General features: G+C 36.8%; 1 protein-coding gene across 5 annotated transcripts in view; it reads right to left on the bottom strand.

The window, feature by feature from the left end:
- Nucleotides 1-19,283, bottom strand: part of XRCC4 (X-ray repair cross complementing 4) — a 334,165-nt gene that overhangs the window by 185,606 nt on the left and 129,276 nt on the right. For all 5 annotated transcript variants that reach the window (XM_037800808.1, XM_037800806.1, XM_037800810.1 and 2 more), the window contains one exon: nucleotides 18,099-18,265. In XM_037800808.1, coding sequence (XP_037656736.1) covers nucleotides 18,099-18,265 — 167 coding nt within the window. The remainder of the gene's footprint in view (nucleotides 1-18,098; nucleotides 18,266-19,283) is intronic.

Raw genomic sequence — 19,283 nt, 5'->3', positions numbered from 1 at the left:
GACCACTTAATGGGGAAAGAATATTCTTTTCAAAAATTGGTGCTGGGAAATAAGGCTCTTCATTTGTAAAGAATGAAGGAGGACCCCTACCTTATAAAAAAATCAACTCAAAATGGATCAGGGACTTAAACACAAGAGCCAGACTATAAAACACCTTGAAGAAAACATAGGGAAGCATCTTCAGGACCCTGTGTTAGGCAACGGTTTTGTAGACTTTATACACAAAGCATAAGCAGCAAAAGAAAAAATAGCTTAAGAGGACCTCATCAAAATTAAAAATTTTTGAGCCTCAAAGGACTTTATCACAAAAGTAGAATGACAACCTACACAATGGGAGAAATATTTGGAAACCATATATCCAATAAAGATTAATGTCTATTATATGCAAAGAAATCTTTCAACTTAACATTGAAAGACAAATAGCCCAATTAATAAATAGACAAAAGATATGAACAGACCTCTCTCCAAAGAAGATACACAAATGGCCAAAAAGCAGATAAGATGTTCAACATCATTAACCATCAGGGAAATGCAAATGAAAACCACAATGGAGGTACCATTTCACACCTACAAGAATGGCTACTATTACAAAAACAAAACAAAACAAAACAGAAAATGATATGTGTTGGAGAGGATGCACAGAAATAGGAACACTCATTCATTCCTGCAGGCAATGTAAAGTGGTACAGCTGTTATGGAAGACAGTTTGGCAGTTCCTCAGAAAGCTAAGTATAGACCTACCATATGACCTGGAAATCCTACTCCTGGTATGCATGTGAACCCAAAAAAACTGAAAGCAGGTTCTTGAACACATACTTACACATGTGTTCACAGCAGCATCATTCACAATTGCCAAAAGATGGAAGCAAACCAAGTATCCACAACTGATAAATGAATAAATAAAATGTGGTATGTATATATATATATATATATATATACATACACACTGGAATGTTGTTCACCCATAAAAAGTAACAAAGTTCTAATACATGCAACAACATGGATGAACCCTGAAGACATCACACTGAGTGAAATAAGCCAGACACAAATTGACAAATATATGATCCCAGTGACAGAAAATTATTAGAATAAGCAAAATTATAGAGTAAAAATCTAAAATATAGGGTAACAGGCAACAGGATGGAGATAGGGATGGGAAGTTAAGGCTTAAACTGTATAGGGTTCCTATTTAGAATGATGGAAACATTTTGGTAATGGATGGTGGTGATGGTAGCACAATATCGTGAATGTAATTAACAGCAGTGGAGCATATATCTGAATCTGATTAAAAGAGAAAAGGTTAGATTGTATATATGGTAATAGAAAAAATTAAAAAAAAAATCCATGGAAGTACATTACACAAGGGTTCACCCTAAGTTAAACCATGGATTTTAGTCAATAGTACAATTATAAACATGTGCTTTCATCAATTGTAACGAATGTTCCACAATAATGTCAGTTGTTAATAATAGGATAATATACGGGAATCCTTTATTTTATGCATGGTAGTTCTGTAAACCTACAACTTCTTTAATAAAGAAAAAAAATTTTTAAAACAATAAAGAAATAATGGCTAAAAACTTCGCAAACTAACACAAGGACATGAATATACACATCCAAGAACCGAAGGAACTCCAAATAGGATAAACCCAAATAGATCCACTATGTTATAATCAAAGTGTAGAATGTCAAAGAGAGAATTCTGAAAGCCACGCGAGAGAAACATGTCACATACAAGGGCATCTCAATGAGAGTAAATGCCAATCTCTCATCAATAACCATGAAGACAAGAAGGCAGTGGAAAGTCATATTTAAAGTGCTGAAAGCAAAAAGTTGTCAACCAAAAATTCCATATGTGGCAAAATTGTCTTTCAAAAATGAGGGTGGGGGAGGAGAGGCAAGATGGCTGTATAGAGAGGAGTGGAATTTAGTCAGTCCCCTGGAACAACTAATAAACAACAAAGAACAACTAGTAAATAATTTGGAATAACTGCTGGGGGAAAACCGTGACTGTCCACACATCATACACCAACCTGGATTGGAAGGAATGCCTGAGATTACAGCATAAAATCTGTAGGGAAAAGCTGTGGAACCACACTGAGAGCTCCCTCCCACCACGGCAGGCTAAACCTCACTGTAGTAGAAACTAGCTGCACTCTCTGAGCGAGTGAATATAGCTCAGCTGAGCTCCAACTGGGGATTTAATTAACAAATGTGGACTGCTGAATACAAGCTACAAACCACCAACAAGCAGATAGAGGCTTTTAGTGATGACTGACCTTAAAGAACCAGAAGACTCATCTGTCCTGGGAGGAGGAGCCCAGAAGACAAGGTGTTACCTCTGGCCAATGAGTGAAACTGGGGGGCCGTGTACTGGCTCCAAAAAGGGGCTTTCTATCCCTTTTTCTTTCTCTCAACCTGAGGGGCTCAAAATAGAGAGCCACAGCCATTTTCAGTTCCCAGCATTCTGACCCAGACAGGGGTGGAAATAACAGAGTCAGAGAAACAAAAATTCAAATGCAGATGATAAATCCCTAAAGGGTTTATCTTCCCTAAGAGTAAGGAGGTGGGGCCCAGCTTTCCCTTCAGAACTAGACCCCAGAGCCTGGGGAAAGAGAGCCGAAACAGAAACTGAGGAAGCCACTCCACCTTACACCAGTCGGGAGGGACAGGCTGACAGACACCACCTGCTGGGCAGGATAGGAAAAGCGCAGCAACTGGAGACCTCACAGGAAAGTATGTTATTCTTCTAAGATACACCCTGAATATACCCTGAACCCATGCTGGTCTGAGGAAATCTGATTGGGGTAACCAAGGAAATCAGATGCCTAGAAAACAGAAAACTATAATCTACACCAGGAAAAACGAAGATGTGGCCCAGTCAAAGAAACAAATTTACACCTCAAGCAAGATACAGTTGAGACATTGTTTCACTTTAATGAAACAATCTATTGAAGAGTTTCAAAGAAATATGCTAAATCAAGTCAAAAACCAAATCAACAAGTTCAGGGAAAATATAACAAAAGAGATGAAGGCTATAAAGAAAACACTGGGCTAACATAACATAGAAATTGAAAGTTTGAAAAAACAACAGGCAGAATCTATGGAAATTAAAGGCAAAACACAAGAGATGAAAACACAATGGAGAAATACAACAGCAGATTTCAAGAGGCAGAAAAAAACACTCAGGAACTAGAGAACAAGACACATGAAATCCTACACACAAAAGAACAGATAGGGAAAAGAATGGAAAAATACGAGCAATGTCTCAGGGAATTAAATGACAATATGAAGTGCATGAATGTATGTGTCATGGTTGTCCCAAAAGGACAAGAGAAGGGAAAAGGGGCAGAAGCAATAATAGAGGAAATAATCAATGAAAATTTCCCTTCTCTTATGAAAGACATAAAATTACAGATCCAAGAAGCGCAGCATACCCTAAACAGAATAGATCTGAATAGACCTAAGCCAAGAAACTTAATAATCAGATTATCAAATGTCAAAGACAAAGAGAGAATCCTGAAAGCAGCAAAGAGAAAAGCGATTCATCACATACAAAGGAAGCTTGATAAGATAATGTGCAGATTTCTCAGTAGAAACCATGGAGTCAAGAAGGAAGTGGTGTGATATATTTAAGACACTGAAAAATTGACAGCCAAGAGTCCTATATCAGGCAAAACTGTCCTTCCCATGTGAGGGAGAGTTTAAAATATTCTCTGACAAACAGACAATGAGAGAATTTATGAACAAGATACCTGCTTTACAGGAAAAACTAAAGGGAGCACTACAGACAGACAGGAAAAGAGAGGAGTGAGAGGTTTGGAACACAATTTGGGTGATGGTAGCATAGCAATGTAAGTACACTGAACAAAGATGACTGTGAGTATGGATGAAAGAGGAAGGTTAGAAACATGTAGGACACCAGAAGGAAAGAGGAAAGATAAAGACTGGGACTGTATAATTCAGTGAAACCTAGAGTGCTCAACAATTGTGATAAAATGTACAAATATGTTTTTACATGAGGGAGAAAAAATGAATGTCAACTTTGCAAGGTGTTAAAAATAGAGTAGTATTGGGGAAAAAATACAGTCAATGCAAACTAGAGGCTATAGTTAACAGAAACAGTGTATTATGCTTCCTTTAATGTAACAAAGGCAATATACCAAAGCTAAATGCCTATAAGAGGGGACATAAGGGAGGGGTATGGGACTCTTGGTATTGGTGATGTTATTTGACTCTTGTATTCTACTTCAGCTTAATTCTATCTTTCCTTTCATTGCTTTTTAGCTGCCATGTTTTTTGTGTGTTATTTTTTTTTTTTAATTTCTTTTTCTTTTTCTTTGTCTCTCTACCTTCTTTGACTCTCTCTCCTTCTTTGTGGAAGAAATGGTGATGTCCTTATACAGATAGTGGTGATGGTGGTGAACACATAAATATGTAACTATACAGGAAACCATCGATTGTTTATTTTTTTTTTTTTTTTTTTTTTTTTTTTTTTTTATCATCATTTTATTGAGATATATTCACATACCACGCAGTCATACAAAACAAATTGTACTTTCGATTGTTTACAGTACCATTACATAGTTGTACATTCATCACCTAAATCAATCCCTGACACCTTCATTAGCACACACACAAAAATAACAAGAATAATAATTAGAGTGAAAAAGAGCAATTGAAGTAAAAAAGAACACTGGGTACCTTTGTCTGTTTGTTTCCTTCCCCTACTTTTCTACACATCCATCCATAAACTAGACAAAGTGGTGTTTGGTCCTTATGGCTTTCCCAATCCCATTGTCACCCCTCATAAGCTACATTTTTATACAACTGTCTTCGAGATTCATGGGTTCTGGGTTGTAGTTTGATAGTTTCAGGTATCCACCACCAGCTACCCCAATTCTTTAGAACCTAAAAAGGGTTGTCTAAAGTGTGCATAAGAGTGCCCACCAGAGTGACCTCTCGGCTCCTTTTGGAATCTCTCTGCCACTGAAGCTTATTTCATTTCCTTTCACATCCCCCTTTTGGTCAAGAAGATGTTCTCCGTCCCACGGTGCCAGGTCTACATTCCTCCCTGGGAGTCATATTCCACGTTGCCAGGGAGATTCATTTCCCTGGGTGTCTGATCCCACGTAGGGGGGAGGGCAGTGATTTCACCTTTCAAGTTGGCTTAGCCAGAGAGAGAGGGCCACATCTGAGCAACAAAGAGGCATTCAGGAGGAGATTCTTAGGCACAAATACAGGGAGGCCTAGCCTCTCCTTTGCAGCAACCGTCTTCCCAAGGGTAAAACTTATGGTAGAGGGCTCAACCCATCAAACCACCAGTCCCCTATGTCTGTGGTCATGTTAGCAACCATGGAGGTGGGGTAGGCGAATACCCCTGCATTCTCCACAGGCTCCTCAAGGGGGCACTACATCTTTTTTTTTTTTTTTTTTTTCCCTTGTTTTTATTTTTTATTTTTTTTTTTTTTTTTTTTTTTTTTTTTAACTTTCCCTTCTTTTTTCAAATCACCTGTATGAAAAAAAAGTTAAAAAGAAAACAAACATACAATAAAAGAGCATTTCAAAGAGACCATAGCAAGGGAGTAAGAAAAAGACAACTAACCTAAGATAACTGCTTAACTTCCAACATGTTCCTACTTTACCCCAAGAAAGTTACATAATATAGCAACATTTCAGTGAACTTGTTCCTACTACAACCATCAGAAATTAACAGACCATAGTCATTTCTGGGCATCCCCAGAACGTTAAATAGCTTATCTGTTCTTCCTGGATTATTGTTCCCCCTTCCTTAATTGCTCTCTACTGCTAGTTCCCCTACATTCTACATTATAAACCATTTGTTTTACATTTTTCAAAGTTCACATTAGTGGTAGCATATAATATTTCTCTTTTTGTGCCTGGCTTATTTCGCTCAGCATTATGTCTTCAAGGTTCATCCATGTTGTCATATGTTTCACCAGATCGTTCCTTCTTACTGCCGCGTAGTATTCCATCGTGTGTATATACCACATTTTATTTATCCACTCATCTGTTGAAGGACATTTGGGTTGTTTCCATCTCTTGGCAATTGTGAATAATGCTGCTATGAACATTGGCGTGCAGATATCTGTTCGTGTCACTGCTTTCCGATCTTCCGGGTATATACCGAGGAGTGCAATCGCTGGATCGAATGGTAGCTCTATATCTAGTTTTCTAAGGAACTGCCAGACTGACTTCCAGAGTGGCTGAACCATTATACAGTCCCACCAACAATGAATAAGAGTTCCAATTTCTCCACATCCCCTCCAGCATTTGTAGTTTCCTGTTTGTTTAATGGCAGCCATTCTAACCGGTGTTAGATGGTATCTCATTGTGGTCTTAATTTGCATCTCTCTAATAGCTAGTGAAGCTGAACATTTTTCATGTGTTTCTTGGTCATTTGTATTTCCTCTTCAGAGAACTGTCTTTTCATATCTTTTGCCCATTTTATAATTGGGCTGTCTGTACTATTGTCATTGAGTTGTAGGATTTCTTTGTATATGCAAGATATCAGTCTTTTGTCAGATACATGGTTTCCAAAAATTTTTTCCCATTGAGTTGGCTGCCTCTTTACCTTTTTGAGAAATTCCTTTGAGGTGCAGAAACTTCTAAGCTTGAGGAGTTCCCATTTATCTATTTTCTCTTTTGTTGCTTGTGCTTTGGGTGTAAAGTCTAGGAAGTGGCCTCCTAGTACAAGGTCTTGAAGATGTTTTCCTACATTATCTTCTAGGAGTTTTATGGTACTTTCTTTTATATTGAGATCTTTGGTCCATTTTGAGTTAATTTTTGTGTAGGGGGTGAGGTAGGGGTCCTCTTTCATTCTTTTGGATATGGATATCCAACTCTCCCAGCCCCATTTGTTGAAAAGACCATTATGGCTCAGTTCGGTGACTTTGGGGGCCTTATCAAAGATCAGTCGGCCATAGATCTGAGGGTCTATCTCTGAATTCTCAATTCGATTCCATTGATCTATATGTCTATCTTTGTGCCAGTACCATGCTGTCTTGGCAACTGTGGCTTTATAATAAGCTTCAAAGTCAGGGAGTGTAAGTCCTCCCACTTCGTTTTTCTTTTTTAGAGTGTCTTTAGCAATTCGAGGCATCTTCCCTTTCCAAATAAATTTGATAACTAGCTTTTCCAAGTCTGCAAAGTAGGTTGTTGGAATTTTGATTGGGATTGCATTGAATCTGTAGATGAGTTTGGGTAGAATTGACATCTTAATGACATTTAGCCTTCCTATCCATGAACATGGAATATTTTTCCATCTTTTAAGGTCCCCTTCTATTTCTTTTAGTAGAGTTATGTAGTTTTCTTTGTATAGGTCTTTTACATCTTTGGTTAAGTTGATTCCTAGGTACTTGATTTTTTTAGTTGCTATTGAAAATGGTATCTTTTTCTTGAGTGTCTCTTCAGTTTGTTCATTTCTAGCATATAGAAACATTACTGACTTATGTGCATTAATCTTGTATCCCGCTACTTTGCTAAATTTGTTTATTAGCTCTAGTAGGTGTATCGTTGATTTCTCAGGGTTTTCTAGATATAAGATCATATCATCTGCAAACAATGACAGTTTTACTTCTTCTTTTCCAATTTGGATGCCTTTTATTTCTTTGTCTTGCCGGATTGCCCTGGCTAGCACTTCCAGCACAATGTTGAATAACAGTGGTGACAGCGGGCATCCTTGTCTTGTTCCTGATCTTAGAGGGAAGGCTTTCAGTCTCTCACCATTGAGTACTATGCTGGCTGTGGGTTTTTCATATATGCTCTTTATCATGTTGAGGAAGTTTCCTTCAATTCCTACCTTTTGAAGTGTTTTTATCAAAAAGGGATGTTGGATTTTGTCAAATGCTTTTTCAGCATCTATTGAGATGATCAATTGATTTTTCCCTTTCGAGTTTTTAATGTGTTGTAATACATTGATTGTTTTTCTGATGTTGAACCATCCTTGCATGCCTGGAATGAACCCCACTTGGTCATGGTGTATGATTTTTTTAATGTGTCTTTGGATTCGATTTGCAAGTATTTTGTTGAGGATTTTTGCATCTATATTCATTAGGGAGATTGGCCGGTAGTTTTCCTTTTTTGTAGCATCTTTGCCTGGTTTTGGTATTAGATTGATGTTAGCTTCATAAAATGAGTTAGGTAGTGTTCCATTTTCTTCAATGTTTTGAAAGAGTTTGAGTAAGATTGGTGTCAGTTCTTTCTGGAAAGTTTGGTAGAATTCCCCTGTGAAGCCATCTGGCCCTGGGCATTTATTTGTGGGAAGATTTTTGATGACTGATTGGATCTCTTTGCTTGTGATGGGTTGGTTGAGGTCTTCTATTTCTTCTCTGGTCAGTCTAGGTTGTTCATATGTTTCCAGGAAATTGTCCATTTCTTCTACATTATCCAGTTTGTTGCCATACAGTTGTTCATAATATCCTCTTATAATTTTTTTAATTTCTTCAGGATCTGCAGTTATGTCACCTTTTTCATTCATTATTTTGTTTATATGGGTCTTCTCTCTTTTTGATTTTGTCAGTCTAGCTAGGGGCTTGTCAATCTTGTTGATCTTCTCAAAGAACCAACTTTTGGTGATATTTATCCTTTCTATTGTTTTTTTGTTCTCTATGTCATTTATTTCTGCTTTAATCCTTGTTATTTCTTTTCTTCTACTTGGTTTAGGATTGGTTTGCTGTTCATTTTCTAGCTTCTTCAGTTGATCCATTAGTTCTTTGATTTTGGCTCTTTCTTCCTTTTTAATATATGCGTTTAGTGCTATAAATTTCCCCCTTAGCACTGCTTTTGCTGCATCCCATAGGTTTTGGTATGTTGTGTTCTCATTTTCATTCGTCTCTATATATTTAGCAATTTCTCTTGCTATTTCTTCTTTAACCCACTGATTGTTTAGGAGTGTGTTGTTTAACCTCCAGGTATTTGTGAATTTTCTAAGTCTCTGATGGTTATTGACTTCTAATTGTATTCCATTGTGGTCAGAGAATGTGCTTTGAATAATTTCAATCTTTTTAAATTTATTGAGGCTTGTTTTATGTCCCAGCATATGATCTATTCTGGAGAAAGTTCCGTGAGCACTAGAAAAGTATGTGTATCCTGGTGATTTGGGATGTAATGTCCTGTAGATGTCTGTTAAATCTAATTCATTTATCAGATTGTTTAGGTTTTCAATTTCCTTATTGGTCTTCTGTCTGGTTGATCTATCTATAGGAGAGAGTGATGTGTTGAAGTCTCCCACAATTATTGTGGAAACATCAATTGCTTCCTTTAGTTTTGCCAGTGTTTCTCTCATGTATTTTGTGGCACCTTGATTGGGTGCATAGACATTTACGATTGTTATTTCTTCTTGCTGAATTGCCCCTTTTATTAGTATGTAGTGGCCTTCTTTGTCTCTCAAAACATCCCTGCATTTGAAGTCTATTTTATCTGAGATTAATATTGCTACACCTGCTTTCTTTTGGCTGTAGCTTGCATGAAATATTTTTTTCCATCCTTTCACTTTCAATTTCTTTGTGTCCCTGTGTCTAAGATGAGTCTCTTGTATGCAACATATTGATGGTTCATTTTTTTGGATCCATTCTGCGAATCTATATCTTTTAATTGGGGAGTTTAATCCATTTACATTCAACGTTAAAACCGTGAAGGCATTTCTTGAATCGGCCATCTTATCCTTTGGATTATGTTTGCCATATTTTTCCCTCTCTCTATTAATATCCTTTATTGTACCCATACCGAATCTCTTTAGTACTGAACCTTTCTCCAAGTCTCTCTGTCCTGTCTTTGTTTCTCTGTCTGTAGGGCTCCCTTTAGTATCTCCAGTAGGGCAGGTCTCTTGTTAGCAAATTCTCTCAGCATTTCTTTGTCTGTGAAAAATTTAAGCTCTCCCTCAAATTTGAAGGAGAGCTTTGCTGGATAAAGTATTCTTGGCTGGAAATTCCTCTCTCTCAGAATTTTAAATATATCGTGCCATTGCCTTCTCGCCTCCATGGTGGCTGCTGAGTAGTCACTACTTAGTCTTATGCTGTTTCCTTTGTATGTGGTGAATTGCTTTTCTCTTGCTGCTTTCAGAACTTGCTCCTTCTCTTCTATGTTTGACAGTGTGATCAGTATATGTCTCGGAGTGGGTTTTTTTTGGATTTATTCTATTTGGAGTTCGCTGAGCATTTATGATTTGTGTATTTATGTTGTTTAGAAGATTTGGGAAGTTTTCCCCAACAATTTCTTTGAATACTCTTCCTAGACCTTTACCCTTTTCTTCCCCTTCTGGGACACCAATGAGTCTTATATTCGGACGCTTCATATTATCTATCATATCCATGAGGTCCATTTCGAGTTTTTCAATTTTTTTCCCCATTCTTTCTTTTATGCTTTCATTTTCCATTCTGTCATCTTCCAGGTCACTGATTCGTTGTTCAACTTCCTCTAGTCTTGTACTATGAGTGTCCAGAATCTTTTTAATTTGGTCAACAGTTTCTTTAATTTCCATAAGATCATCCATTTTTTTATTTAGTCTTGCAATGTCTTCTTTATGCTCTTCTAGGGTCTTCTTGATTTCCTTCATATCCCGTACTAGGGTCTCATTGTTCATCTTTAGTTCTTTGAGTAGCTGCTCTAGGTGTGTCTCTTCTGGTCTTTTGATTTGGGTGCTTGGGCTTGGGTTATCCATATCGTCTGGTTTTTTCATATGCTTTATAATTTTCTGTTGTTTTTGGCCTCGTGGCATTTGCTGTCCTTGATAGGGTTCTTTTAGGGTTTGTAGACCAGTTGAAGTCCTTATCTCTAATTTATCAGATCTACAGCTTCGTGGAGTACACTTTCTCTAACTAACCAGCAGGTGGCGTCCACGAGCCACCTGTTCTCCACAAGCCAGATCTCCCCTGCTTAGCCTTTTTGGTGAGTGGGGGAGTGAGTCTTGTGGGGCCCAATTGGTGTCCCAAGCTTGCGTGTGTAGTTGGTGTTGCCTGCCCTGTATGTGGGGCGTGTTTCTGGGCAGTCGGGGAGGGGGGGTGGCCCTAACAATCAAATCTCCCTGATGATCCTAGAGTTTTAAAGCTACTGCAATAGTCTAATCCTTCAGTTCAGTCCTGCCACAGTTTGTCTCTGCCACTGACCCACAAGTCTTTGGTATTGGCGTATGGCTCCTGAGACTTGCAAGTGGGCCCCTCTTCCAGGCTGTGCACCCCGGGTCCTCTGTTGAGGGATGACTGTGCTATGTCACAGGTGAGTGCCGTCCCCCCAGGGCAGTTCTGGGCTGCTGGGCTGTGTTGGGAGGCTCCCAGTCTGCTCAAATGATGGCTGAATGGGGCTCTGTTAATTCACACTGCTCCCCCTTCCCAGCTCTGGGACATTCAGCTGAGGTTGCAGGGAAGGCTAATGTCCACGCCCAGTTTTGTGGTGTGTGCCTGTTATTTGAAGCACTTCCGTCACACTGGGTTGTCTGGGGCAGCTCTGGGCTATGGGGCTGGCGATGGGCAGGAGTGTTTCCTGTCCACCAGGATGGTGGCTGTGAGCGGACACCCCCCTTTTCTTGGGAAGTTGTGTTGTTTAGTGAATTTTCTCAGCCACTGGATTATTGCCTTTTGTCTCAGAGCTCTCTTATTTCTGCTCTTGACTTGACGTGCCCAAATTTCAATTCTTTGAAGCTTTCTGTATTGAGCTTCTTAGAGTAATTGTTTTAGAAAAAGCAAAAAGGATTTAAAAAAAAAAAAAAACAAAAAAAAAAAACGGCCCTCCTCAGAGATCTAATGGGTTATTGAAATGCTAATAGACAAAGCAACCAGGGCCATTAAGGAAAGGTGCCCTGGGCAGAGAGATCAGCCTTGGTTCGGGATTTGCATATGCGCCTCAAGGCCTGATCTCCGCCCTTCCCCTTTCTGTGTTCACCAGAACTCCAAAAATCCTCTGCTTTTACTTTGGAGCTTCTCGTGTTGTTTTCCTTCTATGCCCGTCTCCTCTCTGCTGGGCTGGCTGCTCTCAGAGTCTCTGGTGTCTGGCCTCAGTCTATCTATGGTTGGAGTTTGAATCAGTAGAATGAGTTTCCGATGAGAGCAGCCACTGCAATTCTCCCTTCTCCTTCCTGGAGCTGACAGCCCCTCCTCCCCCGGGACTGAGCCTGGCAGGGAGGGGCGCGGGTCCCCTGGCCGCAAAAACTTACAGATTTCGCTGATCTCAGCAGTTCCACGTTTTCATGAGTGTTGTATGAAGTATGCCCAAAGACAGATTGCTCTGTGGTGTCCAGTCCACGCAGTTCCTGGCTTTTTACCTACTTTCCTGGAGGAGTAACTAAAACATACAGCTCACCAGTCTGCCATCTTGCCCCGCCTCCCGATTGTTTATTTAGGATGGAAAGAATGATGGGTGAACAAAACCGTCTAAAAAAATGCTTTGATGAAGAAACTTTGAGGGCACTACATTGAATGAAGTAAGTCAGACACATAAGGACAAATATTTTATGGTCTCACTGATATGAACTAATTATAAAATGTAAACCCATAGACATGAAATATAAGTTAACAGCATATAGAACAAGGTTAAAGAATGGGGAGTTGTTGTCTATTATGAGCAGAATGTTCAACTAGTTGAACCTAAGTGTTTGGAAGTGGACAGAGGTGATGGTGGCATGTAATTGTGAGAATAACTAACAGTGCTGAATGGTGTGTGAATGTGGTGGAAAGGGGAATCTTAGAGTCATGTATGTCACCAGAAGGAAAGATGGAGGTTAAAAGATCAGAATGTATAAAACAGTGAATCTTGTGGTGGACAATGTCCGTGATTAACTGTACAAATATTAGAAATCTCTTTCATGAATTAGAACAAATATATGACACTATAACTAGAAGCTAATAATGGATGGATATATAGGGAAAATATATACCTATTGCAAACTATGCACTACAGTTAACAGTATTTTAACATTCTTTCATCAGCAGTGATAAAGGTACTATACCAATACCATGAGTCAATAAAGGAGGGGGAGTGGTTAGGAGTAGGGGAGGAATTGAGTTTTCTTTTTTTGTCTTTATTTCTTTTCTGGAGCAATGAAAATGTTCTAAAAATTGGAAAAAAAATTAATTGTGGTGATGGATACAGAGCTGTATGATGATACCGTGGGCAACTGATTGCGCACTTTGGATCTTTGAATACTTGTATGGTATGTGAACAATCTCAATAAAATTAAATTGAAAAAAAAATGAGGGTGGGATTAAAACATTTCCATATAAGCAAAACTGGAGGGACTTTGTTACCACTATACTGGCCCTATAAGAAATGCTAAAGGGAATTCTGCAGATTGAAAGGAAAGGACACTAGATAATTGACTGAAGCCACATGAAGAAATATAGATCTTTGGTAAAGATAATGACATGGGTAACTATAAATACCAGTACTACTGTATTTTTGATCTGTAACTCCAATTTTACTTCCTACAGGATCTAAAAGGCAAATAAATAAAACGTAAACATAAATCAATGGTTTGGGATTTATAATGTGTAAATATGTAATTTTTTACAAGAATACACAGAAGTGGGGGGACAGAAGGCTACAGGAACACAGCTGATGTGTACTCTTGAAGTTCAGTTACTAACAAAGCAAACAAGATTATTATAGTTTTAGGATGCTAAATTTAAGCTCCATGGTAACCAGAGAGAAAATATCAGTGACTATGCACACTCATAGAGACAGAAACTAGAGTACAGATTACCAGGAGTGTGGGGTGGGGGCAATGAGGCGTTAATGCAAAATGGGGGTAGAGTTTCTGTTTGGGGTGAAGGGAAAATTCTACTAATGGATGTAGTGAAGGTGCTGCAATATTGTGAATGTGATAATTCCACTAAATGGCACGCCTGGGAGGTGCTGAGATGGGAAGATTTATGTTATAAATGTTTCCACAATTAGAAAAAATAAAGACAGAGAAACTAAAGAGATAATGGCAATTAAATTCCATACATGATACTAGATGGGATCTAGTAGGAGAGGAGAAAAGGTTCAAAAGGACATTATTGGCACATAAGAGAAAACTGGAGTGTAGAATGTAAGCTTTTTATCAATGTTAAATTGCTTGAACTTGAGAACTTGATAACTGCACTTAATTTGATTACATATGTCAATACCCTTGTTTGTAGGAAATGTACTTGGAAATATTAGGTGTTCAAGAGGTATGATGTGTACAACCTGCTCTCAAATGTTCACAAAATAGATAGACAGATAGATAGATAGATAGAATGAAATGATATGCAAATGTGGCAAAATGTTAAAATTAGTGGATCTGGATTTCTGGGGGTTAGAGGGTTTGCTGGACTTCTCTCTTTGAGGTCTATATTACTTTTGCAATTGTCCTGTAAGCTTGAAATTATTTCAATATAAAAAGTTAAAAACAACAAAAAAGAGCAAAAACAAGCCAAGTTCATGCAGAAATAAACCCTTTCTCCAAAACTAGATTACATGACAGCCCAAAATAAAACCATAGATGCATAAATGTAAGCATATGGTACTTAAAAACAATGTAGTGATCTTCATATGTACAATCACCTCTGGCCAAATTTACTACTATATCCCAGTCAGCACTGTAAAGCAAAAGAAAATCCGAATAGAATTCAGAGGATAAAGACTGACAAAAGAACTGGAAAAGAAAGCAATCGCAAAGAGATTTAACAAGCTTTTAAGTAATGAAGAAGATGGTGAACAGCTGTTCTTCATCCTGTTAGACAACAGAACAAGAGGAAATGGTCTTCAACAATACCATGAAGGATTCAAATTACCAATAGACGGAAGGAAGAATTTTCTGACTGTGACTATTCTTAAACATTGTAATGGTTTACCACAGGGAGTTGAAGATATGTCTTGAGGTATCTGAAACTCAGACTGAATTCATCCTAGCTTGAAGGCAGAAAGATGAAGTAGTGGAGCTTTCAAGGTCTCTTGTATTTAATGATTCTGTGTGTCAACCCAATTCAATTTGCTGAAAACTGTCTCCAATTATGTTTTTAATAACTATAACTCAGAGTAAAGATGGAGAGCTTCTAATTTGATCTATGAGTACAAACAAAAGACCTATGCAGCAACATGGAACATGAGAGTTGTAATTTGAAATTCAGTAGGGAAAAACCAGTGAAATAAACAGAGTTAATAACCTAAGGATTCAATTAAAAATTTCCAAATGTTCCCCCCTTTATCTAAACTATACAAAATTAAATCAATCCAGTAATATCACTTAATGGAGCTAGGAACCAAAATTATTAAACAGTAACTAATAAAGATGTTGAAATCTATACATTAAAGCTCACCCTTTTTACTCATACTTAATTTCTCATGCCTCACCCAAACCTCATTTATTCCCCATTGTCGTCCCAAATGGAAATAGCTTTTATAGCTTGCTCTGATTATAATAGTGTTACATAATTAAATACCAAAATATATGCAAAATATAATCCTAAAAAATAAAGGACAATTTAATTCACAATTCCAGGTATACACTATTAGCATTTAATTTTCCCCTTCTAGAAATTCTCTATATAAATATAGTTTGCCAAAATAGGATAATATAAACATTATTGGTAATTCAGATTTCTCCTCTTAATATATCATAAACTTTTTCCATGTTGATAAGCCCATGTACACATGGCTACATAATACTCTATTGTGTATTAAATATATTTCAGATCCATCTCTAACACCACCCGGGAGAAATCAAAGCCCCGATTTTTCGCCACCCCCTCCCCAACCACACATACTCAGCCTGGGACACTGGTGGGGAAGAAATGACTGGATCATGGATGGATACTAACAAAAAGTAATGAGAGGCTGCTGGGCAAACTGAACCTTGTCGCCTTAACTCTAATGACTTTCTACTTCATATATCCCCAGTTACCTGACTCAGTATGCTCATGTCCTGTTTCTAATCTCTCTAAATCCCCTGGACTTCATCTGTACTACTACTGCCTTATGGAAGCTAGAACTGTAAATCCTTGTTCATTTTCCATTATACTAAGGCTGTACTGAGGTGACTGAAAGAAAGTGCTGCTTTGCCATGACAAAATATATTTACACCTCCTTAAATGGCCACTTTCTCCTCTGAAAGGAGAGAAAACAAAATTTGGAAAATAGCTGGATAAAACCACTATCTGACATCTGTTATACAATCAAGAACCTAGAATTCTCTGTGGAGTGGACTCTCCTCTCACTTCCAAGGGCCAACCCAATGTGTACATGTTCAGCCCCTGAAAAAAGAGATCTGATCCAGTATTTACTCAAAAGAATAACTGAAGTGTAGGTGACAGGGATACATGACTGCTTTTGATCAAATAGGAAACCTTCTGCCACAATAAGACAAAAGCACTTTCTGAATATCTCAGAAATAGCAAATCCAGCATCTGTGGGTCACATATTATATGTATTCCTCAGACACACTGTTTTAGGGTTCAGGTTGCATTTATCTCTGCTGTCTCTTATCTTCTTTCTCTGCTGCTTTCCATTCTATGGCAGTGGTTTTGAACACTGATGAGATAGTACCTCTTTCAACCTCTGGCAGATGTTTTAAAGCAATTTGTTCAAGTACCAAGTACCTGGGATGTATTTTTTTGTAGGCAATTTGTGGATCAAATTTCCAATCATCTTAAGGGTATTTTGAGTTTTAAATATAATGGCTTATCACAACCTCAGAACACCTTTACTCTGATTTATTTGTTATGTAAAACAGAAAAACACATCCAAACTACAAATATAGGACCCCCAAAAATTGCTTTCTAGCCCTGACATTTGAAATTCCTTCACACTAACATGAATAAAACAGAAGCTAAAAAAGAACTCATTTTTCTGTATTTTTTCCTAAATTTATATAGCTTTGATTTGATCTATTTTTATTTAATTGTAGATGAAAATTAATTCAGAGGTAAAAGAGAACATGATAAATACTTTCTTAATAAAATGAAAATCAAACATAATCAGGTATTAAGAATATAATTTTATGTGCTTTGTGTTAATAAATATACTTGAATGTATAGAAAAATAATTTCTTTTAGTCAATCTCATTTTCATGTACATATATTGATAGTGGTAAAATCCTTCACTATGTTTCATGTACTTTCCCATATACTAACTTATGGCTGTATAGAACAATCTCAATGAATAACCTAAACAGACCCTAATAATAGGATAAATATTCTTATGCTTTAGAGCTATTGGTCTGAATGAAAGACAAACCTACTGGATTCACTAGATGCAATAACTACTATTATTATCATTATGATATATATATATATATTCCACATAATCATTTTAGAATTTTTAATATATATGTACAAACAAATGCATATCATCTTGCATATATAAAACAAATGCATATCATCTTGTACATATAAATATTCATAATATCCACTTTACTAACTTCAAAAATCTTTTACCTAAAGAGTAATAAAGGCTATATACTAGGACAACCCAGATTATGATACAGTTGAGAAAACTTATAATAGAAAAGATAAGTATTTTTTTTCCTCATCATTTAAAAAATAAGAGGCAAAAGGCAGGGAGAATAAAAGACTTCCAAAGGCTTTTTCCAGTAGTCACAATTACCTCAGTTTTTAAAAATGCTGGTAGTATGAATTTTTCAACCAATCAGGAAAAAATAAGTTTGTATTAGGAACCAAAGCACAAATCATTTGAGATAGCTGTCATTCATATAAAGATTCCAAATAAGGAATTGCCTGTATTTATATTTCATGTGTCTTTTTTATTCATCATCAATCCTATAATTTGAGCTGCTTTAAAACTTATAAATATCCATTACCTACATTTTTATTAATATTAATGTGCTGTGATTCTCAATGTCCAATTAGTCTTTCTTTTGATAAGTTTGCTGGCACCACCAAATACTAATGACCTAAAAGTTTTAAAGTGCTTCTATAATGTGCAATAGTGACCAATAATTTGTTGTAATCACAGTTAGTAAAAGTATAATGACAGTTTATTTTAAATATGCATATATTATATATATTACATATATATTATAAATTTACAAATCATAAACTTAAAGCTATAAGGATATAAAGAGAGCTCAGTGTTTTTATAATACAAGCACGTTGTCTACACACCGTCCTTGAACATCATTCCAATTTCTCAGAAGCCTTTCATTTTCTTTCTGCAGGTGTTCATTTTTGGCTTGGTTTTCTGCGACAGTGTCCAGGCAGTCACAGATAAGTTCTCTAATGACCTCAGCTGGGCTTGCAACTTTCTGTAAATTGAAGGAACCAAGTCGGAACTAGGATGAAAGGAAAACATGATTAGTTTTGGGGGAGTATCAAGATTGAACATTCCAGTGTTAAATGTACAGAATTTCTTCTGAGAGAGAAGAAAAGTACAAGATTCAAATATATTGCATTTGCCAGATACAAATACACTGACAAAATAACTGGTTTACTTCCTATATTCTTCCTAAAGTTTATCATACAAATCAACAAATAACCTAAGAATGATTTTTAAAAGTAGGTAAATCACTCTCTTACCTCCTAGCAAAAAAAGAAATCAAGCTAAATGCTATGTAAGTGTAAGTGTACTACCATCTGTTTGCTGCAACCTGAAGTCACTTTGCTCAGTATAAGAGATTTATACATGGTGATTTTTAACTCTAGTTTCTGTTAATACAAATGGTAAAATGGGATAACTGGCCTATAAGCTATTTCTGAAGAGAGATAAACATTTTGGTAAAAGCTGAGAGAAATATAGGGTTCTTGATAAGCCTGGGGCACCACACAGTAATTAAATCTTTCATCTAAAACCAATAATTTATTATTAGAAATTACAACTAATAATTTTAAGTGTCAAGCTTGAGTACTTTGGCATAAAGGTTTAAGATGTAAAAACATCTTAATTTTTCTACTAGGGGATTTTTCTAAATAAAGCAGTTATAATACAGTTTTAGTTATAGTTACGGAATTCTGGGGAACACAGGTACTCCTCATTTAACAGATAAGGAAACCAAAACACAGAAATGATTGATGATAATCATCATCATCCTTAATATTAAAATTAGAATTATAACAAATAAGAAAATTATAAAAATAATAATTGTTATTATACAGTTACTATGTCTTGAATATGAAGTAGAACTAAAGCATGGCACAAAAATAAACCCATCTAATCTCCACCAAAAAGGAACTGTTACTATATCTATTTTATAGACTAGTAAACTGAGGTTCAGAGGAGTTATCCAACATATTGAAGGGGAAGTCAAGATTCTAAGACACTATGCAATTATGCTGTTTCCTGAAATGAGAGCG

This window comes from Choloepus didactylus, chromosome 13 (genome assembly GCF_015220235.1).
Source record: "Choloepus didactylus isolate mChoDid1 chromosome 13, mChoDid1.pri, whole genome shotgun sequence".
Taxonomy (NCBI): domain Eukaryota; kingdom Metazoa; phylum Chordata; class Mammalia; order Pilosa; family Megalonychidae; genus Choloepus; species Choloepus didactylus.
This window is presented reverse-complemented; position numbering and strand designations above follow the sequence as displayed.